The 26,380-nt window shown below is 51.2% G+C and overlaps 1 protein-coding gene across 1 annotated transcript; it reads right to left on the minus strand.

Annotated features, from left to right (window-relative positions):
• Positions 1 to 444: 444 nt before the first annotated feature.
• SLC6A1 (solute carrier family 6 member 1) lies at positions 445 to 18,514 on the minus strand. The gene is made up of 14 exons (XM_029918945.1): positions 18,188 to 18,514; positions 17,665 to 17,796; positions 16,988 to 17,088; positions 16,015 to 16,124; positions 14,284 to 14,416; positions 11,378 to 11,512; positions 11,067 to 11,170; positions 10,634 to 10,758; positions 9,170 to 9,282; positions 8,670 to 8,801; positions 7,203 to 7,305; positions 5,507 to 5,607; positions 4,470 to 4,637; positions 445 to 2,630 (listed from the first exon to the last, which is right to left on the minus strand). Exons 1-14 carry the CDS (start codon positions 18,423 to 18,425, stop codon positions 2,526 to 2,528), a joined length of 1,800 nt encoding a protein of 599 aa, XP_029774805.1. The 5' UTR covers positions 18,426 to 18,514; the 3' UTR covers positions 445 to 2,525.
• Between the last annotated feature and the right edge of the window lie 7,866 nt (positions 18,515 to 26,380).

Genomic DNA, 26,380 nt, shown 5'->3' on the forward strand with positions numbered 1-26,380 from the left:
TGCTGAGTGTCTCTTAACACCACTGTCTTCTTTCCGTGTTGGAAACAGGCTACAGTTTCAACAGAGAGTTGTGGCCTCTCAGAGCCCTGCATAACAGTGAAACCCCTCCCTCACGCAGCTCAGTCACTTTTTAGTCACTCATTCCAGGACTTTGGGCAAGCTCTGTTGTATCTTTCTGGAGTTTTGGCCCCAAATCCCTCTCCCTGTTGGAGAAAACACAGTTTTGCGTGTATGTGTTCCAGTGAATGAGGCTCTTGCGCCCGGAACCCAAAGACTTGAGGGTCTGCCACGTATATCATAGAACCTTTATTATTTTTCCTCTAAATTCTTAGAAACGTACATAACGCCCGTGCTGTAGTTATGACACCATTTATAGACATTTAAAATGCATCTTCATTTATAAATATTTTACATTTGGTCCATAGAACAGATAATTTTTCTAAATAATACTGTAATTTTTTAAAACAGGCTCTGTATATAGTTTGAATATGTATATATTACATATATTTTTTTATATAGAGATAGATTTACTTGATGTTCTGAGAATAAATCCTTATTGCAAAAAAAGCATATATGATAATACAATATCTTTTCCCCCAGGGCAAATACTAAAAAAAGGTACACGTATTCACAGTTCTCACAGAAATTGTACGACACGGAATATTGTGCTATATAAGTAGGTTTGGATGGAAATCAGTTAGGGGATTTCTTGCCAAACATCTCAATTAGATTTGCTTACAAACATTAAGTACACGGCATTTGTCTTGGAAAGACTTGGTCTTAGTTTCACACTGAAGAACAAAGAGAACGTCAGAAGTCCTCCTGCCCTTATGCTAAAGGAATTCACACAGGATGGGGAAGGTGGGACCATGAGACACAGTGAAGGGTTCCTTTCACCCTAAACCCTACAATTTAACACAGAAGTATCTTGATCATGGAGTCACCGGCTGGCATCGGGGATGCCTTAGCAATGAGACTATTTTACAGATGACCTCAGGAGAAGGTTTGGGATTCCCTACACATTACCACGTGAGACCCTATATACCACGCGCAAAGATAAATGTACAGGTATGCCTTTCTATGTGAACACGTACTTTTTGTTTTCTCTACAAGAATGTGCTTAATACTCTGAGGGTAATACCTTATTGCAAGAACTGGTATGCTGGTCACTGTCAGATGAGAAGGACAAGAGATTAAAAAACCCACGGTCACAGTTATTCACCATAATTATTAAGGATTAGTCGTAAAATACGATTTGTGAGCTAACTAGCTAAGGAGCTACGGGGCACAACATAGAGTTTGCTACATGGGAACCCATCTTCCTGGCAAAGGAGAAACGCTGAGTCAACGGAACTTGCAAGAAACAGTCTTTGCCAGATTTGCCATCCACCACCACCGCCGCCGCCACGGAGCCCAGTTCCAGAAAGAAACAAATGCCACTTCCCGACGAAGCAGTTAATCTTGGAAGCACTTTGGGGGGGCGGGGGTGGTCTGGGTTAACACTAGCTCCTCAGTTAGTGGGCTGGGGGGATTTTCGTGGCAGTGAGGGGATGCCCGCCGAGGAACGTGGGCAAGGAAGGCAGCATTTTGACTGGGGCGGCAGTGAGGACACAGAAGGGGGGCCGGAAAGAGAACTGCAACCGTTTTGCCTCAAGGACTGACGGACCTTCTCCTCGGTTTCCTCTGCACCTGATTTGTGTTGCGTAAAATGGGGCAGCCTCCGCGAAATTGGGGCTCCTGATTAGGGAATTTCCCCCAGCGGGACCTTAGGTCCCCAGAACGGCAATAAAAAAGAAAAATCAATTGTGCTTGCGGCAGTTCTCCAAGGAGGGAGGGAGGAGAGCTGGGCCGTCTGGGCTGGGATCCTGGTGCAATCAGAACAGCCTGGCCGGGACGGCGGGGGTGGGGGCAGGGAAGGCCGCTCCGCAGATGGCTGGGGACAGGATGGGGGTCCTTGTCCAGCTGCCTCGGGGGAGGGGGGATAAACACACAAAAAAGATGAAAGAAAGAGCTCCGCTGGCTCCCTGCTACTTAAGAGTGAGCTCTCCCTGGAAATCCCCACGGTACAAAAGGCCCTTCTGCGTGTGCAGAGCAGCCATCTGACGGAACCCAACTCCTGCAAAGTCCGAGATAAGAGTCACAGGTTTCCGCAGTAAGACAACAGTCAGGGATAGGACTAAAAGCCACGAGGCGTGTGGCCACGCCGCACCACACTCTCGGGCAGGATACAAAGGATCTACCACACGGTCACAAAGGCTGATTGCTTGATGCTTATGGGGCCTGGATTACAAAGGTCACCAGCCTACGGGTGCTGGGGCCTTCGGGGATCCCTGCCCCTGGAGTGCCCCCCCCCCCCGGGGGCGTGACTGTCCCCCACCTCCCCTCTCTTCACATGGTGATGGTGTCTGGACTCGCCGCCACTCGAGGTAGGTTGAGATAGACGGTATCTTCAGACATCAAGTGGTGGTGGTCATGGTCAGCCAGGTCCTGGGGGCGAGTGTCGGTGGGCGCGCCGCCAGACACCCCTAGATGTAGGCCTCCTTGCTGGCTGAGCCGCTGGCCTGGGGCTGCTCTGGACCGTTTTCAGGGCGAACGATGTCTTCGCTGGGCTGGGTCATGACCTGGATACGCTGTGGACACCAGGGAGGAGTGGGAGTAGGGGGGGCTGGCTGCTCCCGCCCCACCCTCTTTTCGGGTCTGTCCTGCCTTCAAGCGTCCCTGGGCCCCAGCCTCGCCCCCAAATCCTTCACACTCCCATTCCTACCCAGCCCGGGGACATCGGTCACACTTGGGTTATTATAATAACCCCCCACTGGCCTTCTCCTTGCTGCTCCCCCTCTCCCCGCCACTTGCTCCACTCCAGCCACGCTGGCCTCCTCACGCATGCCAAACATGCACCTACCTCAGGGCCTTTGCACTTGCCCTGTCTGGTATATCCTTCCTTTCAGATAATTACACAGTTTAATCTCTACCTCCTTAGGTCTTGGTTCAGTGTGACCTTCTCAGCAAGGCCTTGCTCAGCACTCTCTAAAACCCCTTTCTACTTTATTTTTCTCCATAGTATTCATCCTTATCTAACATTTTTATTTTGTTAATTGTTGGTCTCCCTCTACTAGAATGTAAGCCCCACAAGGGTGGGATTTCTGCTTGTTTTCCTCATGGCAAAATGTATCATTAGCCCTGATCACACTGTCTGTCACACAGTAGGTGTTCAATACATATTTCCCAGGTGGCTCTCCCACTGCCTTCTCTACAGGCATGCCCTGAAATCCTGTTCCTTCAGATAAGGTGCTGTCTTCAGATGTGCCCTCCCCGGGCCTTTGCACAAGCTGAGCTCCCCGCCTCAAATGCACCGCCATTGCCTCTCTGCTACACCAAGGCCTGAGCACCTTTTGGGGCTCAGCAGATGACTGTGGCAAATGAAAGCATTGGGCCTGGAGCTGGAAGAAAGGCCTATGAGCCTTAGCTCTTCTAGCGATGACATCACGACTTACTGCAAGGGGTGGGGAAGCAGTCTCCCCACCTGATCTCACCTTCTCTGTCTGTGACAGGAGGAGGCCGGCCCCGGGGGCTGCACGCAAACCCCACCCTGTCTCCCTCTGGCCGCAGACCAGGGAGCCCCCTCTTCAGCTCTGGCTGGCCTAGAAGGTCCATCTTGGTAGAAATAAGGTTGAAAGCCACTGACCCCAGGCCCTGCGCATCTGACCACCCCTCTGCAGTGAGTCTTCTCAGTGTCGCGTTACTCCTTCAAAGTCTCTAGCACCTGGATGCCCCCACCATGGGCTTGTTCCACTGCAGAATTCGATATAACTTAACAAAGAGCTGGTACGGACCGAGAATGTGCTAGAAGGTCCCTGCTGAGGTCAGCATGCCTTACGTTATCTTTCCTCAAGGGTAAGACCATGATTTTTCCTTATCAAGCCCACAAAAGAGGCCAATCCATCGGACCCTCCCCTTCACCTGTTTCAAACCTCTGAGGTTCCCCTTGGCCCTCAGGATAAAGTTCAAAGTTCTTGTCCTAATTTTCAAAGCCTTTCATGAGCCTGACCTTCTTATATCCCCAACCTCATCTCTTCTCATCCCGTCTGCACCCCCCTCTACCCTCCAGCCGCAATAATCTCCCATTAGTTCACCAAATGCAGTTGATACCCCTGGGTCTTTGTACATGCTTCCTTCCCATCCCCTTCTAGGAACTTTCTTTCTGCTTCTACTTTAACTCTGGCTCATCCTTAGGCCTCTTCTTAGCTATCTCCTCTTTCAAGAAGCCTTTCTTAATCTTCCTCAACCCAGGCAGGGCTAACCCATCTCCCTGGTTTACCCAAATCATGGCGCTTCCAACACCCTATTATCATTGGATATTTGAGCTGTCTGTTTCCCAACTAGACTGTGAACTCCACAAGGGTAGGGGGCTGTGCCCAGCACAGTAGGGAGAGGGGACCAGCAATCTAAACGGTGCAGAAGGGGCTTACCTGCTTCAGAGAGCCCTTTAAGGTGAGGAACATGTAAGCCATGTAACCGGGGATGAGGACCATCGAAGACAGAGCCATGAGCCAGCCCACGCCCTGGCCCCACTTGGGGAAAACGTAGTTTCCCATGGTGAGAGGTGTCATCTGCACAGCACTGAAAATGAACACGCCCTGGGGAGGGTGGAGGGGGTGGTGGTGTGCAGTCAGTCACCCAGATTAGACGATCAAGGCCTCTTCCTAGACCCTGAAGCTGACAGGTCCACTGACCACCTCCCTTGCCATGAGGCTGACCCTCATAAGGTCCCAGAATCCTGGGAATCCTGCACTCAAGGGCACTGCTGGTACAAAAGACATCTTTGTCCCCTTCTTCTCTGTGAGAACCAACAGAAAACAGCACCCTTTCCATGCGGACCAATTTGAAGCTGGTGCCCTCCCTGGAAGGACCAATAGAAAAGGGGACCCTTTCCGGGAGGACCAATAAAAAAAGGGGCCCTTTCTGGGAGGACCAATAAAAAAAGGCATCCCTCTTCCCAGATAACCAGCTCAGCAAGCAGAGTGAGGATGGGCGTCAGCATCTAGTCTGCCATCAGCTGAGTGCCTTTTGCAGGACACAACATAGGCAGTGGCCTAGCCCCCACCCCAAGGGCTGGGGCAGCCCTCCTCAGCCGGCTCAGGCCTCAGCTTCCTCCTGCCTAAGGCAATGAAGGATGCTGAGAATAGGAGGCCTCCCGGAGCCCATGGTTTGAGCTTCAGGATCGGGCCCACCTGGTCGGAAGGCAGGATCAGCTAGCAGGCTGACGCTGGCAGCCTGGGCCTGGGTCCTTCAGCGGTAAAGCTGGGGCAGAAATGCCTGTGTTGCTGAGGTTGGTGAGGATGGAGTAGCACACCATGGTGCTACGGAGGGCACAGAGCAGATGCTCAGCAAAGAGGAGGCAGCAGTATTATTAGGAAATGGGCACCTTTGCTTCCAGAAGTTTCTCTAGAGACCTGAGTGGTTCCAGGGCCTCAACCTAACAGGGCTGGTCAAACCTTGTACTTACTGCTACAATGATAGGGGTGAAGAAGGACCAGCAGAGTTTCCACCAGATGCAGGGCCTGGAGCCAACCATCTCTTGGATGTTGTCATAGAATCGGTTGACACCTGTGACATTTGGACAAGAGCAGCAGGGATGAATAAGCTCAAAGCGCCAGTCTGCCCCCTTCTGGCGGTATGGACACAGGCAAGTCACCTGACATCTTGGAGCTTCAGCTCCTTGTCTGTAACAAGGGGCTAAGTCTGGGGAGCGGGGAGAGGGGTCCCTGCGATGTCAGTGTTCAATAACCAAACCCCAGCAAGTGGGGTGTGTGGGACAGCCAGCCACCCTCATGTGAAAATACCCACCAACAAAAGGATATCCGTATAAAGATGTCCCCGCCTCTCTCAATGTCCCTTCCCACCTGACAGCCAGCCTAGCCGTTCCTTCAAGGCTCTGCTGGACAGGCCATTTCCCCCCGATTATCTGATGCCATGAGCAACCGGTAACAGACTGCAATGAAGAACCACAAGGCTTGACAAAATCACAGGCATCATGAAGTTCCCAAGACTGACGCTGGGCATTGCCTGAATTCTAAGCAAAGCCAGTGAGCAGGGAGGATCTGACAGCATTAGGCTGGTTGAGAGTGAGGGGGGAGAGAGAGGAGGGGGAGGTGGTGACGAAAGTGCAGTGACCATCGAGGACTGAGAGGGATCGGAGAGAACCATTCAAACACATCGTTTTGCCGTGATCATCAACGTGTGGGGTAGGATCACTTTGGACTATCACATAGCGAGGGGGGGGTCTGGAAACTTCAGCCGTAACACAGACACATAAAATCATCATTTACCCCATTGCTTGTTCTAAGGTAGTGCGTACTTTTAATTATAGCCCCATTTTTGTTAAATATTTAACTTTAGGACTTTTTCATTGTAGTTTTGGTTTCTTTGAAGCAGGCGTCGTGCCCAGTGTGGAGCCCAACATGGAGCCCAACATGGGACTTGACTTCACGGCCCTGAGACGGAGACCTGAGCTGAGGCCATGAGTCGGATGCTTCCCGAGCTACCCAGCTGCCCCTAGTTCTACTTTTCTAGAAAAAAATCTCAAACCCTCTTATCCCAACATTTATGAATAAATTTTGGCTCCCATTTCAAATGAATTTATTTAAGCTGTCTTACAGTATCTTCTAAGCATAGAATCTCCTGTGCTAACTTCATTAGACTGTTGTGAGGATGAACTACAGTTGGCCTTTGAGCCACGCAGCAGCCAGGGGCGCTGACCCCCAAATGCAGTCAAAAATCTGCAAATAACTTCTGACTCTCCAGAAATGTAACCACCAAGCACTTAACACTGACTGGAAGCCTTACCAATACCAAACGGTAGACCAATACATATTTGGTATGTTCTAAGCATTATGTGCTGTGTTCTTACAATAAAGTAAGCTAGAGAAAAGAAACGCGATTAAAAAAATCTTAAGAAAGAGAAAATACATTCACAGTACTGTACTATAGTGAAAAAAGTATCAGAAAAAACACTGTACTATATTTATACACACTGTGTAGTTCCAGCCCGGGTTGTTCAAAGGTCATTTGTAAACTAATGTATAGAAAGGGCTTGGTGTTCAAGCTATATTTGTTGAATGATGACTGAAGGAAGGAATGACTGACTGATGGACTGAATGAATGAATGAGGGAGGGTAGGAGGAAGGAGGGTGGATGCTCACCATAAAACCAGGAAATGGAGACACATTCGAAGAACACGAGGAATAGCAGGCTCATGCCGCTGGCAGAGTAGTAATCAAAAAGTTTGAAGACATAGATACCTCCCTAAAAGAGGAAAAGCAGTGAGAGGGGGTCCACTTCCGGCCAGGACCCAGGACACTCAACTCACAGCCCACACGTGCTTGGCAGTCTGGCCAGGGAGGTGTTAGATGACACCGCAGGGAGAAGGCTTAAGGGAAGATGAAAAGAAGCATCGAGGCCTAGTGACTCTGAGAGGAGGTGATCACTGCCTCCCTGGGGACTGGGAAGGAAATGTCCAGGGAAGACACTTCTGGGAATGCTGGAGGCATGAGACTGGAGCTGGTCATTAGAGCCATCTCTCCACAAAGTTAAATCAGTTATGCATTTTCCCTGCTTAAAGCTTTCCATGGCTTACATAAGACATAAATATAACCCATTAAAGTTGAGAGATTATAATACCATACCATATCATACAATATAATACAATACAACACAAAATACAAATGGCTTTGGCCTGCAAGGTCCTGTATGATCTCGTTCTGCACTCCTGACCTGTCCCCCCACTCCTTCTGCTCCTCAAACTTCCCAAGCCTATGCCCACCTCAGGACCTTAGCACCTGCTATGCTTTCTTCCCCCAGCTCCATCTTCCCCTGGCTGTCTTTTCCTTATCATCTGAGTCTAAGCTCAACTGCCACTTACTCAAAGGGCCCTCTCCTGACTACTCTGAGGTAGCATTCCTCCACCCTCACTGGTCATTCCCTGTCCCACTACCCTCTTGTCTTCATGCCACTGGACATTCTCTGAAATGATCTAATTTGTATGTCAGTCTTGTCCATCAAAGTGCAAGCCCCAAGAGAGCAGATATGGCGTCTATCACGTTAACGGCTGACTCTCCAGTGCCATGCTAGGCCCATGGTGAGTGTTTAACAACTATGGAGGAATAAACAAACAAATGAACAATATTCTGGGAACGAACTGTGTTTGAATCCAGGGGTAGTTTTGTGGATCATATAGCAGACCCGCAGGCTGAGCTCATGGGTTTAGGGCCATTTATATTTATTGTACAATTCATCAGTTACGTGTATACCTTCTGACTAGACCAGGAAGGTCTTGAATGCAGAGAGGAATGCTCATTAATATAAATAGAAAAAGCAAAGTGGGAACAAGGAGAAGAGACAGTATCAATGTCAAAGGCCCAACTCCAGCTCAACTCTCCAGTTAATGTTTGTGCGTTTTAAAAAATACAGTCCCTGCATCCCTTCCTCCAGGAAGCAGTCCCAGGTGCCCCAGGCTGGGCCAGGGGCTGTATTCTCTAGCTGTCTCGTATCATTTCTAGCTCAGTGTGTGTGTTCAATGAACAGACTAAGGATGAGACAGCACAAGGCTGGGGTGGGGAGGACCTGGAAGTGGCTGCACCAGAAATGTGCTGGGTGCCCAGCGAGCTCACCTGCGTGATGTTAGAGAGGCCAATCAGGTAGGAGACGATGCAGACGGCAGCAATGAAGAGCTCCCTGCGGTTGCGGAGAAGTCTGGGGTATTCGTCCACCAGGGCCGTGATGAAGCCCTCCACAGTGCAGAACTTGAAGCGGGACAAAGGTTAGCCACGTGCAGCAGACCTCAGCCCCAATCCATCTGAAGCCTGACTCTCTGGGGCAAGACCCAAGGGGTCCAGCAATGTTGGGATGGCAGGGCCAGGAGGGCCCCAGGATCCAGGCCTGACTCTGCCTCTCTTTGTGACCCTTCCCTCTGGACATCAGTTTCCCCATCTGGAAAATGGGGAGAATGGATGAGCTGATCCCTAAAGTCTCATGTGGTAGAATAGACTAGGGGTCTGAAACTCTTGACCATCTTCCTGGGGGCCTAAGACAATGGCCTCCTGTCCCTGCTTCCTCCTGGACCCACAGAGCTGCCCAAGGGCTCTTCAAAGGGCCAGGAGGGCACCCTCACCTGGCTGTCGATGCCCAGCATCAGCAGCATAGAGAAGAAGAGGATGGCCCAGAGGGGAGAGATGGGCAGCTGGGTCACTGCCTCTGGGTACGCCAGGAACGCCAACCCGGGGCCTGTGGAGGGCAGGGCGAAAGAGAAGAAGAAAAAAAGGTGCTGAGCATTTACAGCAAACCCAGTACACCACCCACTCCCTAAGCTTTCTTGCACTTCCCCTACAGAGTAGCCCTTTGGGTGAGTGTTGCCAGCCCCCCTTTTCCTAGATGAGGATACAGAGTGGGTGTGGGTAGGGGAGGGAGTAGGGGTGGGTCTGGAAGCCAGGGTACCAATGAGATAAAATGAGGGGCTGTGGTGGCTTAGCCAGTGGTAGGGACAGTGGAGGTGCAGAGAGGTGACCAGACGGAGGGACAGTGGGGCAGTGGGATGGGCAGGTCCTGGTATTGGCTGGTCTGTGGAGTGAAGGTGAAGGGAGGGTTCAGGATGATTCTGGGGCTGTCCTGGCTCCTGGACAGTGGTATCCTGGGGAGCACAGGGACGGAGAAGGCTTAAAGTGATCAACTTGGGACATACTGCGTTTGAGTGTCTGGGTAGGGGGTAGTCAAGAGATTGGGGGAAACCTTGGAAGGAGAAGGAAAGAAGCTGTAACCTCCCTGGGTCTGGCTCAGGAAAGGAGGGTGGTGGCTGGGGAACCCCAGAGAAATGAGCAGGCCGTTGTCAGGAAGATGAGGACATCAGTGGAGAAAGTTCCTTCCCACACAACAGGCCCAGTTCTCCCTGATGGAGAAGACATCTCCCTGAGCCTCAGGGCCTCCGCTGGGCACACAGCAGGTCCCTCATCTCACTGTTCTCTTGGTTGAGTCGGGAGGCAAAGGTTTCTCCTGGGACCCTGCGGCACCGATGACCCCGTGAACAGAGCGGGTACAGCCCTCTAGGTGAGGACAGGTTTGGAAGTGGGACCAAAGCAAAGATTTAGGCATGTTGTGTCATGGTGGTGGTCTGAGCTGGCACAAGGTGTATAACCCAGGGGCAAGAGTGTGTCCTCCTTGCAAAAGGCAGCCTTGTGCTGGAAGACCCAGTATAGTCAGGTGAGTAAGAGCCCAGGCTTCTTGATCAGCTAAGTCTATGTTCAGATCCAAGTCCACCGCTTTGCTAGCTTGGTGAACATGGTCCATGAGCCTCAGTTTCCTCACCTAATAAATGGGATAACAGAAGCATCAACTCCATAGTGTTGGAAAGGTTCAGAGATACTTTCCAACTGACTCTGCCTGACACATCGTGATGCTCAATGCCAGGGAGCCAGCACACCACACTCATCCCTGTCTTCAGGCCTTTGCACTGGCTCTTCTCTCTGCCCACATGCTTGTCCTCCCGCTGCTGCTGCTGCTGCTGCTAGTGATGATGGCCACAGAGGCCCCGCGTTACCCCTCCCACCCCAGAAGCCCAGGGTCTCCAATGGGCTGCCCGAACCTGAAGCTGCCACATCAGCGATGGACCTCTTGGTGACATGGGCCATGAAGCCCACGATAGAGAAGATGACAAATCCTGCGAACATGCTGGTGCACGAATTGATACAGCAGACAATGATGGAATCCCTGCAGGGAGGAAAGGGCGGAGTCACTGAGGGCAGGGCTGGCAAGGAGGGGAGCAAGGAGCAGTGGTTAGGAGGGGTGAGGGGCAGGGGCAGAAAAGGATGCCTGGGAGATGTGCCCCCAACCCTTCCCAGGGAAGGGGTGGAATAGGAAGGAGTGGCCAGAAAGGAATTAGCTTAGAGGGGAGTGGAGGTGAAAATAGAGAAAGGCCAGGGGGCGTGATCTTCATGGGGGCGTGGTCAGACGCAGGTTTGACCTCAGAGGGGCGTGGTCAGGGAGGCCTGGGCTCTTGGGCTCTTGGGTTCTCGCACCTGTAGACGTTGTTGTGGAAAGAGTTATAGCTCCCGAGAGCGATCAGGGACCCCAGGCCCAGACCATAGGAGAAGAAAATCTGGGTTGCTGCATCCAGCCACACCTATAAGTGGGATGATCAAAACAGGGTCAAACTTAATAATCACTGCCACTGTGCCTCAGGGCCTTTGACAGGCGGTAACCAGCTCCACGTGGCAACCAGCTTGGTTTCCCTAAAGGTTAGAGAGGCACAGGAACTTTCCCTGATGCTGGTAAATGGTGGCTCTGGGGTCAGGTGCCGGTGGGGCAGGGTGCCCAGGAAGGCACTCACCTCCGAGTCGGACAGCTTGCGGAAGTTGGGTGTGATGTAGAAGAGGATGCCCTCCTTGGCCCCGGGCAGCGTTACTCCACGGAAGAAAAGGATGATCAGCATGATGTACGGGTATGTGGCGGAGAAGTAAACCACCTGGCGGAAAATTTGGCAACGAGGTGGTCACAGCCCCTGCAGAGCACCCATTCATTCCCTGCCCCCACGTCACCCACATCAGGATCTGTGTTGCCCAGGCATAACTGGCTATGTTTGTCCACTTTTCTGAAGCCTCTCCTTCAAGTACGAACCCACCAGCTCAGCACCTGGCTTTTCCTTTCCCCAACTCCTCTTTTATTTTTTGACTTCTGTCTAAATTTGTTCAAGTAAAATACGCTGTCAGGAAAATTTTACACACACACACACACACACACACACACGCACACACAATTCCCTTCAACAGCTCCTAGAATTTAAGTCATATGAAGGAGAGGGCTTGTCTTGTTCAGTTCTGTTTTCTGGTGCCTAGAACAGTCCATGATACATAACAGACACTCAATAAATGCCCAGTACGTAAAAGACAGAGGTGAACATTTTAATGTTCTTCTTTTGAGACTCTGACTTGCACGTATGATCACATATTCTTACAAAGTGATGCTTAAATTATGTACTTGCATTTTCATCTAACACATTTAAAATTTAAAAAACAGAACATACTTTATTTCTGTTTACTAAAAACTGTTTTATTGTCTCTTAACAATGTGATCTTTAATTATGCAAAGTAGTCCCCCAGAAGGTTTCACCATTCTTTTTAAGAGTTCCCCTACTGTTACCCATTTATGTGAATTTCCCTAATGCTTTTTAATGACTTTTATGTGAATCTCACTAATACAACATTGGACACCCCTCTATATAAATGTTTGCCTACAAAATTATTGTACCACTCTTGGGAAAATTTTCTAGAAGTAGAATTCCTGACAAAAAAGGGATAAACCTCTCAGTGGCTGTGATCCAGATTGCTCAATTACCTTCCAGAAACTCTGTCCAGCATTTCAGGACACACCTTCCCCACAAAGGTGCCAGCACTGAGTATAATCATTAAAAAATACTTTTTTTTTTTTTTTGCCAAATTGATCATCAAAGGACTGACGTCATTGTCTGAGATCACATTTCTTGGTCCGCGGTTGTAAAAGGGAAGTTTTCAAGTTCGATAACCCTTGTGTCTCATAGCTTAATGTGACCCTATTTTCTGGTCAGCATGGGTTGTTCTCCGGGTTAGTTTCATTTCCCTGAATGGATGTGAGGTTCTTCAGGGTTAGGAAAGGCAGCCATAATCCTCTAGAAAAGCCACTGTACTCAGAATTAGGAAGAGGGAATTTGAAACCATCTGTGGTACCTATAAGCTGCATGACATTGGATCAACTTCTTATCCTCTGAGCCATGCATTTTCTTATCTGGAAAACGGGTACAATCAACTGTCTACTCAGAAAGGTCAGTTGTATGAGGACATACAACATGCTTAATATACAGTGCCTAGGTCTTACACTTAACCTGTCTTCCATGCTCAGAATGGAGTCAGGTATACACTAGGTGCTTAATGAATGTTTACTGATGGACCGGATGATTCCCTCAAAGATAATTGACACCATGTGTTGTCTACATGGTATGTGGTACATGGTGGCTAGGCATATGCTACATACTCTGCATGGATTATTCTCCTCAGTCTCTATGACAACCCTGTAAAGTACTGTTATTGTACCCATTAACAGATGAGGAGACTGAGGCACAGAACAGTGAAATGACTTGCCCAAGCACCCATAGCTAGGAGTCCGGGGACTAAGATTCAAGCTAAGGTCTATGTCTTCCAGTGTCCTTCAGCCCTACATTCTTCTGTTTCTTAAATTTGGGATGGGAGACCCCTGCGCCCTCCTCCTGACTGCCTAGCCTAGGGACACATTACAGAGGTCTGACACCGGTTTGGAACTGAGAACTGAGTCTGTCCAAACATCCCACCAGACTGGCTCATGCCCACCTGTACTCATGCCCAAGCAGGGAGTTTGTCGAGGTCCTGTTTTGCTCACATCAGCGTGGGTAGTCTGGACCTCCCTGCTCTTCCCTGATTCAGTTCAAACCCCTTCTCTCCCTTCCTTGCTATAAGAACTCAGACAGGTCTCCTCTAAGTTCCTTTCAGGCCAGGGCCAGTGACAGCCTGCACCATCTCTGTCCGGGACTCCTGGGGTGGGGCTTTAAGGGGGAAAGGAACGGGAGTGAGGCCAGTCCCCTTACCCCTAACTTGGTTGGCGAGCTCCCCAGATGTCCCCAGCCTGGACCGCCTTGCCGCCTCCCACCCCCAGCTAGACCTCCTCTGCTCTTGCCAACGATAAAAACAAAACAAGCCCAACTCCTCTCATTAGCTGCCGAGGGCTTTACAAAATCACCATCCCATTTGGTTTTCATAACAAATGGCCAGAGAAGCCCCATTTTTCAGAGGAGGAAATGGAGTTTCAGAGCAGTGAAGGGACCTGTGTGAGGTCACCTGCCAAGTAAACAGGGCAGTTGGGATCTGAACTCGGGACAGTTTCAGAACAGGGCCTGAGTATCCAACCATTCATTGGTCCACTTCTGTTGCTCCTCAAAGGGGCATGTGGAAATATGATCTCACCCATGAGGCTTGGTTTGTTCAACGGTCCTGGGGCACAGTTACCATCTGTCTGCCATGACTCTGTGTAACTGTCTGACTTGCATCATTGTATCTAGTCCTCAAACTGCCCAGAAGGTAGATAATGTTATATTCCCATTTTACAGGAAAGAAAACCAAGGCAGAGACAGATGAAGAGACGTGCCTCACTCTAGGTGCAGACTCCTTGCCCAGGGCAGAGATCCCCCGGCAGACTTGTCCCCTTCTGGTCCCCTCTGTGCACAGGACTTACCTTCCCAGTCCAGCCAACACCCTTCCAGATACAGAAATACACAAGGATCCAGGCGATGGCCAGGGTGATGGCCAGAGGCCAGCGGATCTGGCCTGGCTTATCTAGGCCGTCTGTCATCTGATGCATATTCCGCCTGGTGGAACAGTGGAGGGGGCAGAAAGTCATGTGGGAGCTGGAGTGACCCGGGGGTATCCAGGGATTGAACACAGATGACATCCCCCGCTGTGACTGTGCTGATGGCTGTGACCACGGAGATCCGGGAGCTGGCTGGGGACTGGGGTCTATTATACTCAGCAGAGAGTGCTGTTTGCTCAAGGGACCTGCCGGAACCCTAGTTTGGCCATCCTTACTGCTCCCGTTACCTCCTAGCTGGGCCCTCACCTTCACTTTTGCTCTGTCCCCACTCCAGCCCCAGAGACCTTTCTACGTGGTATGTCTGACCATGTCACTCTCCTACTTAAAACCCTACAGTGGATAGCTCAGAATGAGGCCCGACCTCCCCAGGCTACCCTTGCAAGGGCGGGCCTTCCTCCCCAGTCTCAGCTCCCCCTGAAGCCCCTCAGTGGCTCATCACACTGGAGTACTCCCCTCCCCGCCCCTCTCCTGTGCCTGGCTTGCGCTCACCTGCGTCTGAGCCTTCCTGCATTCTCTTCCTCCTGCTGACACGTCTTTCCTATGTGGTTTTCATCCTTAGATGTCACTCCCCACCTGGGCTGGTCCAGGCACCAACTTGGGGCCCCTCTAGCTGCCTGCGCACTCCCTCCTCTTAGCACTGCTCATCTGTGGTTACCATTGCCTGTTTGCTCGTGTTGGCCATGCCTCTAACCACGCCGCACACAGTAAGTGCTCAAGAAATGTTGACCGAATAAATGGCTGAATGTAATCCTGAATGGGTGTGAGAGACTTGTATGTGGCAGATGCTGGAAAGAAGTAAAAGCCAAAGAATGTGATTTCTATCTGTAAGGAGACAGCCTCTCCAAGGACGATTCTGCACAAAGACTAGCATCACGTGTTTGGACACCTCCTGAGAACAGCTCCTCCTGGCAGCTCCTCCCAGGTGCCAGGGAACCTTCCAGGGGGCTCCCAGACCCTTGCAAGCCGCCCGGCACAAATGCCTCCTTCATGCCAAAGAGATCCCTTTTCATAAAATCAATACCCCAACACATATCGGGGATGTGCTCTCCCGAGGATATAATCAGCACTGCCTTACGTGTGTACAGTACGTGTGTGTGTGTGTGTGTGCAGGTGCACATGCCTTTATTCCAAACAACTCTGGGTTTCCAAGTAGACGCAACCGGTTTTCAGGATGAGGTGGGATTTTGGTGGCCTCTCCTGGCCACTCTCCTTGGCCTGTGCTGGCTCCTCCCTTCTGGCGGCTCACTCTTCACCCCTGTCCGTTCTGTTCTGTGCCCCAGGAGGCTGGCAGCCATGCCTATGTCACTGGCTCCCTTGATCCCTGGCTTTTAGCTAGGTCTCCAATGGCAGGAGCCGCTGGGCAAGAGGAAGGAGAAGGCAGGAATTCATTCTCTGCACTGAAGCAAGTCATTCTCCCTAGTTTGTAACAAGGGGCCCTTTCCGTGGCCCAGCTCTCAGGAGAAAGGGCTTCACGCTCCCCTGCTTCTCCTTCAGCCCTGCGCACATCACCAGCTCCCCTCACCCTTTGCAGGGTGCCTCTGTCTCCTGCTGGTCCTGGCTGACAGGCACCCCCCTCACCGACGGCCCCACACTTACTCCCAGAACTCTACTACGGCGCTGGTCATGTTGGTGGTGTTGACGACGCTGTAGTTGGAGAAGCAACGATCTGTGTTCCAAGGGTTGTCACACTGTTTCCACGGCAGCGTCTGCAAAGGCCCAGAGGCACGGACAAACCCACCTGAGCTCCCAGGGGATGGCAACAGCAGTCCGGCGCACCTCGTCCATCCTCACTGTCCCCTGCGACTCCCAGTAGCCACCTGTTACCTCGCCTCCCCTTCCCGACAGCTCTCAGATGCGGGTCATGTTGAGATCCCAATTTCAGAGACCAGAAAGGGGCAGTAACTTGTTCGAGATCACATAGGTCCTAAGTGTCAGAGCTGAAACTTGAACCTTGATCATTTCCTTCTGAAAACCAGCTTTCTAAGCTGCACCATGATACTTTGTGTGTTCATCGGGGGACCACTTCCTAGCTATGTGACCTTGAGTCAGAGATCTCGACTGCCTGACCCTCTGCGCACTGAGGTCAACAGCAAACACATAGTTTTTGGTCTTTGTGAGGTACAATTCTAAGCCTTTTGCACAAATGTACTCCTTAGTCCTCACAACAACTCTACGAGGCCAGTTTAATTCCCACCCTCATTTTATAGATGAGGGCACTGTGGCTCAGAGAGGCTCAGTTTCTTTCTCAAAGTTGCTCAGCCGGTATATACAGGGTCAGGATTGGAACCCAGGCAGTCCGGGTCCATGGGAAATGAGCTAACAAAAGCCACCTTAAGCAGGGTGTCCAGAGGAGTGGATGTTAGTCCACATGAAGCACCTGGCTCATTGGCTGGCTGGGAGCAGGTGCTGGATCACGAGGCTACGATGTGTGGGGGAACCAGGGGCTACTGAACACAAACCACACTCCCCCCCAAGGAATAGCCCTGCCGGCAAAATGGTAGTCCCTGCAGGCAGCTGGCAGCTCTGGGTCTGGCTCCTTGCGGAGCGGGCAGTCTGAGGGCACACTCACAGCAGTGAAGGAGTTGTAGAGGTAGTAGATGGCCCAGGAGATGATCACAATGTAGTAGATGTTCAACCAGAATGACAGCACGGCAGCTGCAAGGCCCACACCTGGGAGCGACAGCAGCATGGTCTTTGTTTAACAGAGCGATTGCGATGACTGGCCGGTGAGTGCCATTCTAATTATTTTCCATGGCATCCACCAGCTCACCAGACCTTGGAGACAGGTGTTACTGAGGCACGGAGGCTAAGAGACAGGCAGGAACTGAGCTAAGGTCACACACATCTGGCAAGTGGGGACTTGGGTCTGGGGCCCAGCACCAGTGGGTGGCAGGTGGGGCAGGGGTCTGGGCTTGCCGGGCAAGAATGATACTCCACACATCTTTCTGGGAGTCGGTACTGAGTACAGAAGCAAAGAAAATTGTACCAGCCCTGGCTGGGGGAGGACGCTCACAGGACAGCATGTGGGGGGCTCCGGGCCGGGCACTCCTGTCCACCTCCACTGCCCTAGATCATAGCCGGTGCTGCCGTCTGTCACCAGCCCTTTACGAGGGCTCCACTCTGCTCAGGAGGGAACCAAGAAGGCTCCTCTCTCCAGTGGGGCTGGGGGTGCTGGGAAGGCCCTGGTTTCACCATGGTTCTGTGAGCAGGGGTCCCGCCACATGGCCCCTCACTCTGCAGACTTACCCTTGAACATGGGGGCCAGCTTCCACACCCCCAGGCCCCCGATGGACGTGTACTGGCCCAGGGAACATTCCAGCAGGAAGAGAGGGACCCCCGCGAAGATGAGGGTCAGGAAGTAGGGGATCAGGAAGGCCCCTGTGGGTTTAAGAGAGAGATGCTCATAGCCCCAAGGCTCTGGAGAAGCCCCGGTCAGAGGGGACATAAAGGCAGGGCGTTCTTGGGTCCCAGCCATGACGTCCTCAGAAGCAGCAGCACCGCCAAACTGAGGTCCAAGGATGGTCTTGGCTCTAACTACATCCCTCGTTCTTTGCAAACTGAAGGAGTGAACTTTTAGGTCTTGTTAACAAAGGACACTTGTCCTTTTGGGAATCTTTTGGTTAAGGGACAAGAAACAGGGACTGGGGACCAGTACTCCCTTCGTAGCCTTTAGGGGATGCTTCCCCTAGGGTTGCCCCAGAAAATGCCCAGGTGTGACACTCTCCAAGGGGTCCAGACCCGGCTGGGCAGTTTCCAGGCTGGCACCTACCACCGCCGTTCTTGCCGCAGAGATAGGGAAATCTCCAGACGTTGCCCAGGCCGATGGCGTAGCCCACACAGGACATGAGGAAGTCGAAGCGGCCCTTCCACGTGTCCCGATCTGGCAGGTCCGCTGCCTTCTTCTGCACCTTGACCACCAGGGTTTTGGGCTTGTCATTAGCCACAGGGGCCTCGCTGACCTCCGTGGAGATCTGCCCATCGGCCACCTTGCTGCCATTGGTCGCCATGTCACGGAGTTTGGACACAGAGGTCCTGGCAGATGGACGTGCGATGTCAGCCCCAGTCCACGTGGACAGCAGTTTTGCGGCTCAAGGTCACCCTGGAAGAAGAGAGGGGTGGGGTGACAGGCACAGAAGGGCGGTAAGATCCTGGAGTCACCCCCAAACAACAAAAAACACAAACAACCTAGGATCTGGAGAAGGCTCTCTCGTAAACCCTCTTTCTCCTGAGGGAGGGCTGTGCCCTGTTTCCAGACTTGTGTATGCGGGCGTGGTGTTCGTAGCCGCTGAGCTAACTTCAGACCTGCACATGCCCTCCATCACGGGCCTTGCTCAGAGAGGAAAACCGAGGAGACCAAACATTTGGAAATATTAAGTGTCCCTCATCTTTCCCTCTTGGGGTACAATTAGGTTTTTCATTCCCTGAGGTCATAGCAACCACGACCAGTGTAAGCAATGAGGGGCTTAACCGTGGGCCGGAACAGGACGCGCCGGCCACAGGCAGGGGTGAAGGCGGTATATAAGCACAGACTCATCATCATCACAGTCCTCTTTCACCTTTGAGCTGTGTTACTTTGAAAATACCCCTTAACCTCTCTGGGCCCTGCTCTCTTGATCTTTTAAATTGAGTTACGATATGCACCCCAATGTTTATAACAGCACCATCAACAACAGCCACAGTTTGGAAAGAGCCCAAACGTCCATCAACGGATGAAAGGATAAAGAAGATATGGTATATATACACAATGGAGTATTATTTGGCAGTCAAAAAGAATGAAATCTTGCCATTTGAAACTATGTGGATGGATCTAGAGGGTATGATGCTAAGCGAAATTAGTCAGAGAAAGACAAATACCATGACTTCACTCATAAGAAAACTTTAAGATACAAAACAGATGAGCGTAAGAGAAGGGAAGCAACAATAATATAAAAAAAAACAGGGAGGGGGACAAAACCTAAGAGACTCTTAAATATGGAGAACAAATAGAGGGCTCCTGGAGGGGCTGTGGGAGGGGGGATGGGCTAAATGGGTGAGGGTATTAAGGCATCTACTCCTGAAATCACTGTTGTACTAGATGCTAACTAACTTGGATATAAAAACAAACAAACAAATAAAATATATTAAAAAATTGAGTTAGGGTAACAGTGTGCCCCTCATTGGGTGGTGCCCCTTGCTTATCAGTGAGGACCCGGGGCCTGGCAAATGGTGGGGACCTGCTACTGTTTTCTTGGTGACCCCCAAACCTGGCTGGGCTTCCAAGGCGTTTGCGAGAAGCTCTATAATGATGCAGAGTCCCAGGCCGCACCCCAGACATCCCACACCGGAATCTCAAGGAGATGCGTCCTGAATCCGTACCTTTAACAAATTCTGCAAAAGGAGAGTCTTAGCCTAGGAGCCAGCTCCAGCAATCAGCCGAAGAAGGACCACTAACTTACATAACCTCCCTGACCCAAGACATTCCCCCTGCACCCTGCACTCTCCTTACCTCTTTAGCTCCAGAGGCACTGGGGGTAGAGGATGGTGTATGAGGTTGGACTTGGCCTGGTCCTGGATTCAAATCTCCAGTCTGCCTTTTACAAGCTGACTGACCCTTTTGATCGCTCTAGCCTCAGTTTCTCCATCTATAAAATGGAACCAATCTTATCGGGTTTGTAGAAGTGTGGCTTTTGTGGCTGTAAGAGTACTTTTCACCTGATTGGTTTACCAAGAGAATGCCATGAACGGTGGTGACGGGTTTGGCTAGGATGTTACCTGATGGTTTTCAGTGGTGGGTCAGCTCCAGAGCAGCGCCGTCTGCAGCCCCTGGGTGGGAGGCTGCAGAGCAGAGATGAGGAGGGACCCTGGTGAGCTGGTGGGCGAGGGCTAATGGGCAGCCCTGGGGGAGAGCAGCAGGGGTGCAGGGAGACTCTCTCCGAGCCCTGCACTCTGCCCCCCTCCCCACCCCGGCCTGGTGGTGTGACCACATGAGTCCACGCAGTGCAGTGCTGGCCACAGGGTGCTGGGAACACGACGGAAGGGGCCGCTGCCCTCTCAGGATCTCGCCTTAAGGGCATTGTGAGGACAGTCGCTCCATCATTTCATCAGAAGGAAAAGAGAAGGCGACAGAGAGAATGCAGCTCCTTAGGGCCCAACTGGGAGGCGGCGAACCCAGCTGACACTTCCCCGTCCTCCAACCAAACATGCGGAAATGCCGTAAAAGACCATGTGGGTACATGAGAGACGGGACCTTGTTTTATGGAGTAAAAGAAGCAGACCTCAAAAGAATATGATCCTATTCTTGCCCCCCCATCTGTTCATTAAGAAAAAAACCCTCCAAAACCAAAGGATAGAGCCTAAGATATTCACAGTGATTAGTTTTTAAGAGTGATGTTTTTGTTTGTTTCCTTTTTTGTGCTTTTCTGGATTAAAAAAATTTTTTTTAATGTATGTTCATTTTTGAGAGACAGAGACAGAGCATGAGTGGGGAAGGGGCAGAGAGAGAGGGAGACACAGACTCCAAAGCAGGCTCCAGGCTCTGAGCTGTCAGCACAGAGCCCGATGTGGGGCTGGAACTCACAAGCTGTGAGATCATGACCTGAGATGAAGTTAGACATCCAACTGATGGAACCACCCAGGGGTCCCTGTGCTTTTCTGGATTTTTAGAATTGTTTCTAAATTTCTACAAAAACATTACAATAAATTTCTAAGTTTCTATGAAACATTTTTAAATTAGTAAAACCAGGCAGAATTAAGGAACAGAATCCTCAGGGCACACAGGACCGTGTGAAGTCTGAGGACTCCGGGGTGTAGGAAGGGAGTCAAAGCAACGTGCACCTCCTCCCTCAGCTCTGCCCCGCTGGGGGGGCCCTGGGTGCTGTGCACCCACCTGACAGCCCCTCATGTGCAGTCCTCATTACCAAACACCATCGTCTCTTCCTAGAGTTCACGGAAAACCAGACCACGATCGGGTAATCGAAAATTTACTGTCGACCCTGTTTCTCATTCTCAAGGATGACCCACCCTGTCTCAGAAGCCCGTCTAGCTCTTGACTTGGGTCTGGCCCCATCAGAAGGAACTCCAGACTCGGGTAGGATGACCTCCCATCATCAGGGACGGCAGCCCATGCCGTAGTCTACCAGGAGGTCTTGGGACACACAGGGGAGAGAGCAGTGTCAGGAAAGGGGGAGGCTAGCATAGAACCCCTTTTTGTAGGGGGGGGACTAGTTAGCCATCAACTATCAAAGCAGCAGTGCCCTTTACTGTCCCCATGACTTGTCCTTGTGGGCTCCAGCCACCATGTTTGTCCAAAAGGATCCAATCACCTTGGACCAGGGCTTATCACCTGGCTAGTCAATCAAAGCTCCTTCTCTGGGAATTTGGCATGGGACTGGGAACGGAGGCCAGCCTCTCCAGGGAATTAAGAGCTCAGGTGGCTACCTCCTGCCCACCTGTACTCCAAGGAGCCGAGAGAGTGGGTCTGCTGAGAAGGATGAAAATCAGAGGTCAAAACTTGGAAAGAGGGGACACCTGGCTGGCTCAGCCAGTTAAGCGTCTGACTCCTGACTTGGGCTCAGGCCATGATCTCACGGTTTGTTGGCTTGAGCCCCATATCAGGCTGTGCACTGACAGCACAGACCTCCTGGGGTTCTCTCTCTGTGTGCACCCCTCCCCCACTCACTCTCTCTCTAAAAATAAAGAAATAAACTTAAGAAAAAAAAGATGGAGAGAGAATCTTGAAAGCCATTCCAGGCTTTCTTAAGACTGGCTACATACCTGTGCTTACAGTTCATACAGAAAGTGTTGCCTAGCGGTGACATAAATTTCCCAGGTTTGCTGCCATTGGCTCAGGGGATTCCTGCTAAAGTCTTGAATCTCTGCCCACCCCTCCCCCAACCACCACTTGACCAAGCTCTCTGGAAGGTCTGTTGCCTCTGGGACAACAATTGTGTGGCCTCTCCTCTGGGCACACTTGCCGATGATCCACGGAGTCAAATCAAACCAAACTAAAATCTACTGTGCTGGGCGCTGGGGTGCAGACTGCCCCACACCACTCAGGGAGAGACAGACGGACAGAGCGACAGGAAGACAGGCAGACAGAAGGGAGGGTGCAGCTCTGGCTCACTCCCGCAAGCAGGTGACACAGCAGGTGTGCTTAAGGGGGAAACATGGGGTGTCTGTCCTTTGAGGAAATCATTCACCCTCAATACGCCGAGAAGGTGGAAGGTCGGGCTTCTGGCTCCCAAGGTTTCTTCCACCGTCCCCTCCACGAGTCCATGTAGCATCTCCTCATGCAAAGGCCAGAGAGATCAGAGACCAAGGCTGCATGAAGGGCTCAGCCTGAGGAAGGCCTCCATGCAATCCTCAGGACATGGGAAAGATTTAGCCAGACGCTTGTTACTTCCCTCTGAAGAACCACAGGACCGTATGTGCAGCTTTCCTTTTAGAAGACGTGCAAAGTGTGCAGGTAACACCAGGCCACGACGTGATGTAACTGCTGCTGCCTTGGGGGTCCCCATGGAGCAGACCTCTGTGCATGCAAGGCAGTGGGACCGACGGCCCTGGGGCTGCATCAGAGACCTCGGCTCCCCTTTACAATTACGAATGCTGGGCAAGTCCCACCTCCTTTTTGATCTCATCTGCAACATGGGGCTGTGAAGGGTTAAATGAGATCAGGCATGCAGAGCAGGGGAAAGAATACCTGCTGAGAATCACTGTGATTGTTCCCATCTGTGTGGGACTGGGGCTCCTCCTCTGGGAGTCACAGCTTCCCAGAGGCCACCGTGGTGGTCAGGATGGCACGAAGAGCAGCCAGCGTTTGTCCAGGGCTCATTATCTGGCCACTTCCCAGCCTTTCAGCACTTTCAGACCAACATAAATAGTCCCTTTAGCCTCCATGGGGAAAACTAGCTAATAAAAATTTCAAATTTCCGTGTTTCAGGCTCTCTTATGCCAACTTAAGAGTGGTCTACCTGATCATCTTGGGCTGGTCAGAAGCTGGGACTGGTACGTTTGTGTTCTCAGTTAAGAAAGTAAAGAACCGTTCGGTAAGAAGTCAAGTCTGGTGAGAGAAAAAGTCCCAAGTACCTTGTGGATGGCAGGAAAATGATCAAAGGACCCCATTCATTAAAGTCTGGGACCCGACACTTGAAGACAGCACTTTCAGAAGTGGCCTCGCTGATACGCCCCAGGGATAGCTTCACGCCAGTTTTCATTCCTGACACCAGCTGGCTAACCTGTCGCTCGCTCCTCGCTCACGAAAAACAGCACGGACAGCAAAGCCGTGTGCAAGTTCACAGCAAAGGAATCTGGCTACCTTTCTGGAAACGTAATGCTCTCCGAAGCTGGAGCCACCTTCCTGCCAGTTGTTACCTACCCCCTCCTGAAACATTTGACCCCAGGGGCTGCCCAGTGTCGAAGGATGGCTCTGTGGACCCAGGCGGGGACATCGTGTGTCTCTGCACCGCCTGGCCAGCGCCAGTCTGTGGCCCTTGGCTACCTGCTGGGGCAGTGGGTAACAGGATTGCCTCTCACCGCCTTGGGATGTGGCGCATTTTTCCAAGGCCTGCTTCCAGAGCCTTCTGGTTCTTCCTCATCAGGTGACAATGTTCTTCAGGCCGAGAATCTGGCTGCAGGTCCCTCCTGAACATCTCCTGTGTTAGCTGAGTTCCACCGAAGTAATGTTCCAAAGGACACTGTTAATGTGTGACCACAAGTGACCCATTTTCTGTATTCCCTCCTTCCTTCCTTCAGTATTTACTCAGCATGTGCTATGTGCCAAAATTGGGATCCAACAATCATTTCTAGCACTTTGAATTCTGAACCAGAGTTTGAACCAGGGAAGTGACAGGAGCCAGCAGAAAGATTCCATTCTGTAAATACTTACGGAAGGTCTAATGTGTACACAGAGCTGGGCTGGACACTCGGGTGGCACACATTAACAAGACAAGGTCCTTAACCTTGACAAGGTCATAGGCGAGAAGGAGAAATCTCTCTGTCTACAGCCAGTCAAAAGACCCTGGGAAATGTGCGGCAAGAGTGTAGACCAAGGCACTGTGAGCCTAGAAGGAATTATTTAATTCAACCAGAGAAGGCATCCCGGATGAGGAGACATTGCAACTGGGTTTTGAAGGCTGGATAGGTGCTCATCAGGCTCAGAAAGACAGAAGGGCATTGCAGGTGGAGGGAAATGCAGGAACAGAAGTAGGAGGTTTGAAGATTGGAAGGTCAGCTTGTGAAGGACCTTGAAAACCAGGCTAAGGAAGTTAGGGGCCAGTTTCAGGGATGCGACAGGGGTGATAATATGATCAGATTAGTCTTACAGAAGAAGGCTCACTCAGGGAGGCTCTGGGAAGGAGTTAAAGAGACTCAAGACAGGAAAATGGGGCAAATGTTTCCATGAACATGTTCCCATGAAAATGTTCCTTCTTCGATGTGCACTTTGAGACAAAATCCTAAAGCCATCGATAAAAATGGGGCCAAACCAAGTGGAAAGAATACTTCTGCCAATCCCTGAGTGAGGAAATGCATTATAAGAAAAAAAAATGTAGTTTGGAAGCTCTTGATCAGAACTGGAAAAATGGGTCAACATTGGCCCTTGGGCTTGGTTTTTTTTTTTTTTTTTTTTGCTTGAGCAAAAATTTTTTCCACTTTGTATTAAAAGCCAGAAATATGATTCTCTCAGATATGTTATTTCAAACAGAGGGAACAGCAAGTGCAAAGGCCCTGAGGCAGGAATAAGCTTGGCATGTTTGAGAGCATAGAGGCTGGGCTGGCTGGAGTCCAGTACAGGAGGGAACAGAACTAGGGCAAGGGCCAGATCACACAAGGTCTCAGAGACCACAGCAAGGAGTTCACATTTTCTTCTAAATGGGATGAAAGAAAGTCTCACTCTGTCTGCCCAGAAAAGGCTGCAGACAGGCAGGGGTGGGAGCAGGGGGACTTATAAAGAGGCTGAGTCTAGTGAGAAGGACAGTGACTTGAATGGTGGCAGCTAGGGCAGAGGTGGCGAGGAGCTGACTGGGTTTCTATTTTGGAGGTGGGGTCTGCAGGCCCTGCTGGCAGACTGCTGTCGGCAGCCCCCCCCCCCCTCCTGCGCAGATGGCAGGTTGGGGGAAGGGGAGTGTGTAGCAGCCTCCTGGGACAATCCTCCCTCTGTCCCACTGCATCAGAGGGACTGGTGGCTGCGTGGGGTGGGGACTTGGGTAGAGGCCAAAAGGTCAAGGCCAGTGTCTCAGGGCTGCCATTGTCTGGGGCAGGGGCTGGGCCCAGAACCCACTCAGAGCGAGTGGGGCACCACGAAGAGCCAGGAAGGCAATGGGGGGAGGCGCAGGCCTGGGCATAGGGGCCCCTCCTCCCAGGACGCTGTGCATACTCCTGCTTTGTCTTGCTCCCATTCTGTAATCACAGAAATTACAGATGCTTGCTTCATGCTGCAATCACTCTACTTGCTTTTATTTCTTTTTGGAACTCTGCGGTTCAAGAAAAAAATTAATATTGGGTTTGGCTTCATTCCAAAGGCAAACATAATGCAGTTTATTCTCTGCTTAGGGGAAAATGCTGGGCTCAATAGATTAGACAGGCTTCATTGAGCATCTGTTGTGTATCCAGACCCATGTCAGCTCCTATCAAGGGAGAAGAGCCAGCATTTATTGAGCATCTATTGTGTGCCAGGCATTTCACAGGTGTTATATAATCCAGTCCCCGTTTGATCTCCAGAAGCCATAAGTTATTTCACCCATCTGACAGATAGGGAAACTGAGGCTTGCCAGCCTAGGGCTACTGTAAAGCAGTGTCTCAGATTGTTTGGTGACTCAGTGGTTGTTACCCAGTGTGGCTCTCCAAGGGGCAGCACTGCCATTGCCCAGGAGCCCATTAAAAATGTGGAATCTTGAGGGGCATCTGGGGGGCTCAGTCAGTCAAGCGTCTGACTTGGGCTCAGGTCATGATCTCATGGTTTGCATCGTGACTTCAGGCCCCAGGTTGA

Source organism: Suricata suricatta, chromosome 12 (genome assembly GCF_006229205.1).
Source record: "Suricata suricatta isolate VVHF042 chromosome 12, meerkat_22Aug2017_6uvM2_HiC, whole genome shotgun sequence".
Classification (NCBI taxonomy): domain Eukaryota; kingdom Metazoa; phylum Chordata; class Mammalia; order Carnivora; family Herpestidae; genus Suricata; species Suricata suricatta.

Bases quoted from the DNA above. Each gene is read 5' to 3' on its own strand.
- SLC6A1 (XM_029918945.1), bottom strand. From the start codon at position 18,425: ATGGCGACCAATGGCAGCAAGGTGGCCGATGGGCAGATCTCCACGGAG. The intron at 17,089-17,664 runs GTAAGTCTGCAG...TGTCGCTCCCAG, and splicing joins GCTGGCCCCCATGTTCAAGG to GTGTGGGCCTTGCAGCTGCC. The intron at 7,306-8,669 runs GTGAGCTCGCTG...TTCCTCTTTTAG, and splicing joins GCCTCTCTAACATCACGCAG to GGAGGTATCTATGTCTTCAA.